Source organism: Aquila chrysaetos, unplaced genomic scaffold, assembly GCF_900496995.4.
Source record: "Aquila chrysaetos chrysaetos unplaced genomic scaffold, bAquChr1.4, whole genome shotgun sequence".
NCBI classification, from domain to species: Eukaryota; Metazoa; Chordata; class Aves; order Accipitriformes; family Accipitridae; genus Aquila; species Aquila chrysaetos.
The window spans coordinates 75,386-83,369 of NW_024470397.1; the positions used below are offsets into that span (position 1 = coordinate 75,386).

Here is a 7,984-nt window from a genome sequence, read left to right on the forward strand (position 1 = left end):
AAACCCTTCTCCCCACCACCCCACTCGCACAAAAATGACCAAAACACCGTCTTCCACCTTAAAACGCCACTTTATGAGGCGGGGCCGCCCCGCCGGTGCCCCGCGGAGGGGGAGGAGGGGCGGGGCAGCGCTGGCGGCGGCTCTGGGAGAGAGAAAATGGCGGTTCGTTACCGGGGGGGTTGGTACCGGGGCTGGGGTGGGGGTGGGGGGTGTTATTGTACGATCGCCCCCGCGGCCCCACTTACCCGCCCATTGGCCACTCCTTCCGGCACCGCCTCCTCCTCCCCAACTCGCCCGCCCATTGGCTGCAGCACACCGCACGCCACGCCCTCTCCCCCCCACCTTCTAGCGGGGAGAGGGCGTGGCTGGCGCGGGGAGCCCCGCCCCCCGCCAGAGGCGGGGGGGGGGCGGAATTTTGGGGGCTCAAACCAGCACTGGAATGCGCTGGGGGGGGGCACCCCAAAACAAGGGAAAAACACAGCGATTTGAGGCTGTGGTTTCCCCCAGTGCCCCCCCCCGCTGTGTCCCCAGCATCGTGCGTGTGTGTGGGTGTGTGTGTATGTATGTCCCAGTGTGTCCCATCCCCCCCAGTGTGTCCCCGCCCCAGTGTCCCCTCACAGCTCATCCTTGAGGCCGTCCTCCTCCTCGGGGAAGTCCCCGGGGGTGACGCTCTGGGGTTTGACGAAGGCGCCGTATTTGGGCTGGCACTCGAAATAACGGCGGCCGCCCACACTGCAGGGAGGAGGTGGGGGGGGGGAAACAACACCTGAATTTTGGGGGACCCCTCCTAAAAGAAGGGGACACCTCAGGGACATTTTGGGGACCTTACCTGCTGTCATGCTTGCCCAGCGGCTCATCATAGCGGACACCCACCCAGTAGCCTCGCTTGAAGTGGGTTTGGCCTGTGCGGGAGAAGCGGGGGTCAGTCTTGGGGCAGGGGGGGCTGTTTGGAGACAACACTGGGGACATTTGGGGACAGTTTGGGGACACATACCCACAAACATGATGGTGGCAAGTTTGGAGGGTTGTCCCAGTAGCCGGACTTGACAACGGGCACCGAGGGGGAGGGCGGCCGCCAGCGCTGCTTCCTGGGCCCGGCGTTGCTGCTGCTCGTCTGCCCGGCGCCGTGTCCCCTCAGCGTCATAATGTCCCCAACGCTGCTGGCGCAGGAAGGACCAAAGGGACTCTGCGGGGACAGGCAGGACATCGGTACCGCGGGGGGCTGGGGATGGCAAACAGCAACCCCCTGCTCCCACCCCAGTGAGTAGCAGAGGTGACTGACAGAGGTTGGTGACAGGATGGGGGAACGTCTTGCAGGGGTGTGTGACACGGCAGGGGTGGTAGCAAGTGTCACCACGGGGGGACAGGGGATTGTCACCTCAACTGGGGGGACAGTGACACAGTGGGGACAGGGACAGTGTCACCGTGGGGGGACAGGGGATTGTCACCTCAACTGGAGGAATGGTGACACAGTGGGGACAGGGAGAGTGTCACTGGAGGGGATGGGACGGTGACACAGTTACACAGCAGGCATGGAATGAGTGCCACCACAGGGGACATGGAATGGGGACATCCCCTTGGGGCCGGGGACATCCCCGGGGAGGGGGGGAGGTGGCCTGCCGGGGGACACTGGTGTCACCTGGCCGCTTTTTGTAGTCGCTCTCGGCGATCTCGTACTTCTCCACCCGTGAGACGTCCTCGTACTCCCCCATGCGTGCCCTGCTCTGGTCGATCACCTGCAGCACCTCGTTACTGCAAGGGGTGGGGGGCACCCCCACCCCGGGGAGTTATTGTGGGGTCTCCCCCAATGGCGGGGGGGAACCCATTTTGGGGTGAAAAGCTGCTAGGGTATGCTAGCACCAGCAGGGATACAGGGCCTGGTTGGGGGGTGGTAGAAAAAGGGGGTGCACCGGCACCAGTGGGACTTTGGGGTGAGAAGTAGGGAAACAGGGGTGCAACAGGGTGGTTGCAGGGTGTAATTTTGGGGTGAGAACTAGGGAAAAAAGGGGGGGGGGGGGGGGGGGACGGGACCCACGTGCACGCGGCAGCCATCGGCCACGGGGTAGGAGCCCAGCAGGGCCTCGTCACAGTCCAGGCGTCCCAGCAGCTGCTCCTCAGCACCGTACAGCTCCAGGTCCATGCAGGAGGCCGGGCTGCCCACCACCAGCTCCAGTTTGCACTGCGAGGGGAAAGGGTGGGGGGGGGGGGGGGGGTGGGATCCTGGTCCTGATCTTGGGTGGGGAGTGGGCAAAAGGAGTAACCAGCCTGGTCCTGGCCTCCCCCACCCTGGGTCGGGCACGGCAGGGGGGGTTGGCCCCGGGGAGGGGGAGGGAGGGGGATTCCCGGTGAGGACGAGGGTGGGGGGGGGTCCTGGTGAGAAGGAGGACAGGGGGTCCCAGTGAGGAGGGTGAGGAGAGGGGGAGTGTCCCATTGAGGAGGAGGAGAAGAGGGAGGGGGTGTCCCGGTGAGGAAGGGGGGCGGAGGGGCGGATCCCCGTGAGGAGGAGGAGGAGGGGGTCCCTAGCCCCAGGGAGGAAAGAAGGGTGTGGCCCGGTGAAGGGGGAACGGGGATGTCCCCGGTCCCGGGGAGGGGGGGGGTGGTCCCGGGGGGGGGGGTCCCGGGGCGAGGAGGGGCGTCCGGGGGGGGGGGGGGCGTCCCGGTGAGGAGGAGGAGGACAGGGGCTCCCGGGGGGGGAAGGGGGGGGCGGATCCCCGTGAGGAGGAGAAGGGAGTCCCTAGCCCCAAGGAGGAAGGGGGGGGCTGGCCCGGTGAAGGGGGAACGGGGATGTCCCCGGTCCCGGTGAGGGGGGGGGAGGTGTCCCGGTCCCGGTGAGGAAGAGGAGATCCCGGTGGGGCGTGGTTCCCTGTCAGAGGGAGGGACCGGGCCCAGCTCCCATAAGAGGGAGGAGGAGGAGTAGGAGGAGGGTCCCGGCGGGGCCCGGTCCGTGATTGGGGCGGGGGGGGAGGAAGGTCCCGCCCGGCGGGGAGGGCCCTGGTACCGGTACCTTGAACTCGGCAATGGTGAGGCCGGTGCTGTAACGCTTGTGGGCGCAGAAGGTGTTCAGGCTGCTGCTCACCACCAGCGACACGGAGCCGGTCCCGAGCAACGGCCCCAGCCCCGGCCCGGCCCCAGCCTCCGCCGCCGCCTTCATGGTGCGGCCCCGCCGTCGCCGCCGCCGCCGCTTCTGGAACCTTCGGCCCGCCCCGTACGCTCGACCCGCCCCCGCCACCCAATCAATGGGAGCCGAAGGACCGCCCCGCGCGCTAACGCCTAGCCAATGGGGCGGGAGCTGCCTCGCCCGCCCGCCGCCGTCCCGCCAGTAGCAGACGCGTCGTGGTGGCAGGAGGGAGGGGGCGGAGAGAGGTGGGCGGGGCAGGCAAGGGCGCGCGGGGCGGAGCGGGGCGCGGGCGAGTCACGGGGCGGGGCGGCAGAGCCGCGCGCGGGGTGCGGGTGTGGGAGGGTGCAAGTGTGCAAGGCACGGGGTGCGATGGAGCAATGCACGGGGTGCGGGTGTGCAAAGCAGGGGGTCCAGGTGTGCAATGCATGGCGGCGCAATGGAGCAAAGGACAGGGGTGCAGGTGTGCAATGAACGGGGTGCAGGTGTGCAATGAACAGGGCGCAAGTGTGCAACAGAATCATGGAGTCGTTTAGGTTGGAAAAGACCTTTAAGATCATCGAGTCCAACCGTCAACCCAACACCACCATGCCCACTAAACCGTGTTCTGGAGTACCCAGTCTACGCGGTTTTTGAACACCTCCAGGGATGGTGACTCCACCACTTCCCTGGACAGCCTGTTCCAGTGCTCAACAACCCTTTTGGTGAATAAACTTTTCCTAATATCCAATCTAAACCTCCCCTGATGCAACTTGAGGCCATTTCCTCTCGTCCTATCTCCAGCCACCTGACAGAACAGACCAGCAGCCACCTCACTACAACCCCCCTTCAGGTAGTTGTAGAGAGCTATAAGGTCTCCCTTCAGCCTCCTCTTCTCCAGGCTGAACAGCCCCAGCTTCCTCAGCTGCCATTAAAGGATTTTCAGTCATGGGTTTCTCTAGGTTTGCTTTATTAACAACTCAGAGTTGGGCCACCACCGCAGTGAATGGCAAACTTCCAAAAATTTCTCAGTCTTATATACCTTTTGCCACCTACTATCCCAGTCCAAAATCTTTGTAATTTTCCAGCTGATCTCTGTTCACATGTCGTTCTCATTCATCAACTTATCTCATCAATTCTCGTGTCCTGGTTCTTCTGAAGTTAGTGGTCATAGGCAGAAGTTCTTGGGTCACCACGATCACTTATCTTCTTAAACATCAAAGATCAGCTTTGAATTTCTGAAAATCACTCAGGCTATTCTATTAATTTATCTTGTTCTAAAGTTAATCACTTACTCCCATGTCTTAGGTCTGAGATGTAGGATTCTTCTTCTGTCGATTCAGCTTGACTGGGTTTCAAGCCAGCCATGGAGGGGGAGACACATAGGACAAATAAGCAGCTTATATATATTGTTTTATAAGCACCTGCATTCTATTAATCACATCTAAAGCAATCTCTAATCATTAGTTATGTCTGATATGAATAGTCTTAGAAACAATGAGGCTTAAGGCCTAGTTCCTTTTACAATTCCCTCCCTTTGTTTTTCATTGCACTCCTGCGATCCTAGTGACAACTCCACATTTGTCTATCTTCTGTACTATCCTAGAGCTACAACTTATACAGCATTGAAAGAAAACAATCACACATACTACTGTGATTATAACAACAAAGACTATTACAATTAGTTTTTTCACCCAAGTAGTCAAATTTAGAAAACAAGATGTTAACCAAGAGAATGTGTCAGAAAATCCCCAGGATGTGTCATCTCTTTGAATTTGTTGCATTGTGGCACTAACCTCCCAAATTTTCTGGACATCTGTTATTAATTCTCCTGATTGGTCAGTATACATACAGCAACCGGTATTTAGGACAGTGCAAACTCCAACTTGTGAAGCCAGAATCATGTCTAAAGCCATTTGGTTTTGGATAGTCATTTCTGAAAGTTCAGTTACCTCTTTCTGGAGAGTGAAAAGTCCGTGAGCAGTTGAATTTGCTAATTTTTCAATTTCTCCAGAGACATTTAAGACTGCTTTTTCCAATTCACTTACTCCTAAAGCTGGAATTAACCACCTAACAAATGAATGGAATCCTGTTGGTCTTTCAGTTAAGGGATTTAGAGTTCTTCGGGTTCAAATTAAAAAGGTTCTATGCCATGTTGCACTCGAGACAGCATTTGGGTGAATTTCCAAATCTGTAGACATTATTCCTAGGGTACAAATACCTCCCCAATCTGGAGGCAAAGCTTTATAAACTTTGCTCCCACATAACCAAAAAATAGGTGCTCGCCAACTTAAACGCAGATCCTCAGGTGCTCGCCAACGTAAATGCAATCCTGAGTTGAGAGAACTCATGTTTTGGCATTGAGTCCAATTTCCTACAAATGAATGACTTTTGCATAAATGTTGATTATCAACACTTGGGGGATAACATCTTTGTACACAGTGGACTTGTGAATAGTCTCCTGAGTTTGATAGTCTAATTTCTCAAATCTGTTCTTCATAAGATTCGGAAAAAGTAGTATTAAACCAGTATTTTTTCCAATTTGCATTTTAGGAATCGTTATTCCTACTAACTGAAATCCTTGATTCACTGTCTTTGGTAGAGCAACACAAATACAACATTCACTTAAATTTAGATTATCAGTAAAAGATTTCATCAATGTCACATGCATATTTTTGGTCCAGGCATTTTCTACTTGGTGAACATCCCTAGGTTTCCGTACCAATTGTTTTAACACATTCAGAGCTGGCATGTTATATGAATGAGGATAATCCGTGTGACAGTGCCAAAAATTCCACTCAAGATTAGGACCCCATTTGATTATTACAATCCTAAATTTGAAAGTAAAACAATTGCTTGATAGATAGAATCGATGACAGCACCAGTGTCTCTTACCATAAATTCCCCACATTTGATGGTCAAAGCACCATGTCCCAATTCCCCATGTTGGTTCTTGAAGGTGAATATGATATACAGGATAAGTTCCTGGAATGGCATATCCTCACCACTGTTTAGAAAAACCATGACCGTTGGACCAAGTATCCCACGAAAACGTCAAGTCTACTTATAACATTGGCACAGAATTCGAGAGAATTAAGAAGTGGATAAATAGGGTTTCTCTATCTGGTTTTCAGATAACTAGCCGAAAAAATGACCTGTCCAGGCTTTGCCTGTAGGCCTGTAGTTTGGCCCGAAAGTTGAAAAGAACAATCACTGTATGGCATAACAGTTGTATTGGTACAGGCATCTCGATATCGCAATGCAAATTTTGTCCACAAGGTGTCACTCCAGGGTAAAATACAGAAAAGTACAAGTAGGAGTAATACTTTATAATTGTCCGTTACGCTTCAGATTCTTTGCGGGCATGCGAATGACGGATCCAAGTTTCTTTCCCAGATACCTTGATGGCATAAAAAGAAGTTAGTAGGACAGTTTAAGGTCCTTCCCATTTTGGTTCAAATCTGTTTTTTCTTTTGAAATTCTTTATATAAACTTTGTCCCCTGGCTGTATATCATGAACTTGGATTTCAGGGCTTATTCCCTGATACCAACAGGCATGGTTACGCATTTGGAAAAAAAGAGTTTTGTAGATACAAGAGGTATTGTGTTACCTGTTCATCTCCATCCAACAGGCTAGTCTTTGCTGGCACATACGTACCTGGAACAGCAAATATTCTCCCAAAAAGGATCTCAGCCGGAGAAACTCCAGTTGGTTGCCTTGGAGTATTCCTAATACCCCACAAAACTAAATTTAGAGCCTCAGGCCATTTCCAAGCAGTCTGTTTACAAACTTTTACTAATTTCTCCTTTAATGTCCTATTCATTCGTTCTACCTGAAGGGATGATTCGGGGTGGAGTATGAAATTTATCAAAAATCCCCAAAGAATTATAAATCTGAATCAGAATAGCAGCTGTGAAATGAATCCCTTGATCTGAGTCAATTACTTCAGGAACCCCATACCTTGGAATGATTTCTTTCAAGAAGGCTTTTACTACTGCCTTAGAATCATTTTTCCTAGTCAGGAAAGCTTCCACCCATCCTGACAGCTGATCAACAATCACTAACATGTAAGAGTACCCCATTGTTTTTGGCATGTCTGCATAATCAATCTGGAGTTTTTGAAAAGGAAAGGTGCCTGGAGGTCTTTTCCCACCAGGAGGTTTAATTCCCACCGAAGCATATTGTCTGCAAAGCTTACATCCTTCACAAATTCTTTTTGCTGCTGCATAAATTCCCGGGGCTGCCCAGAGTCTCTTCATTTGGAGCGCTAGGCTCTCCAGTCCCCCATGGGTCCTCTCATGGTGCCACCACGTTATAAGTAATAAATACCTTTTTGGAGGGAGAGGTTTGTTGTTCAGAATCCACCGCCCTTCTCGCTGGTGGGCTCCCAGCCGAGTCCATTGTTGTTTTTCTTCTTCAGGGAGGTCTTCATACAGCTTATTCAGATCTGGGTGCTCCAATGTTATTTCATATTGTAACAGAGACATAATGGACACAACCTGTCGTGCTGCTACTGTAGTGACTTGGGTGGCTAGAGAACTTCCCTTTGCGATCATGTCTTGTCTCTGAGTGTGTGCCTTTATATAGATCACAGATATTTCAGAGGGCAATTGGATCACTTCTAAGAGGTCTTTGATCTGTTGTCCATGGGCAGCAGTTTTTCCCGCTGAAGTCAGAAAACCCCTTTCCTTCCATAAGGTCCCTGTAGCATGACATACACTAAAGGCATATTTACAGTCTGCATAAATGTTAACTCTTACTCCAATTGCATATTTAGCAGCTTTAGTGAGAGCAATTATTTCTGCTCCTTGTGCACCCAAAGGTGCAGGCAAAGGTCCAGCCAACAGTACCTGTGTTTCTGTGGTGACTGCAAAACCAGTATGTCTTCG

The 7,984-nt window shown here is 53.0% G+C and overlaps 1 protein-coding gene across 2 annotated transcripts; it reads right to left on the reverse strand.

The window, feature by feature from the left end:
• Positions 1-51: 51 nt before the first annotated feature.
• TBCB (tubulin folding cofactor B) lies at positions 52-3,211 on the reverse strand. 2 transcript variants are annotated; one of them, XM_030006803.2, is made up of 6 exons: positions 3,005-3,211; positions 2,036-2,179; positions 995-1,186; positions 830-902; positions 246-732; positions 52-143 (listed from the first exon to the last, which is right to left on the reverse strand). In XM_030006803.2, exons 1-6 carry the CDS (start codon positions 3,149-3,151, stop codon positions 59-61), a joined length of 1,128 nt encoding a protein of 375 aa, XP_029862663.2. In that variant the 5' UTR covers positions 3,152-3,211; the 3' UTR covers positions 52-58. The 2 variants fall into 2 exon arrangements, with proteins under 2 accessions (XP_029862663.2, XP_029862664.1); XM_030006804.2 differs by lacking the exon at positions 52-143 and adding an exon at positions 1,640-1,736 and having other exon boundaries at positions 434-732; positions 3,005-3,203.
• Between the last annotated feature and the right edge of the window lie 4,773 nt (positions 3,212-7,984).

Coding starts and splice junctions, on each gene's coding strand:
- TBCB (XM_030006803.2), bottom strand. CDS start 3,151: ATGAAGGCGGCGGCGGAGGCTGGGGCCGGGCCGGGGCTGGGGCCGTTG. Junction 1,187..2,035: donor CCGATGGCTGCCGCGTGCAC/GTGGGTCCCGTC, acceptor CTGTCCCCGCAG/AGTCCCTTTGGTCCTTCCTG. Junction 903..994: donor TGCCACCATCATGTTTGTGG/GTATGTGTCCCC, acceptor TCTCCCGCACAG/GCCAAACCCACTTCAAGCGA.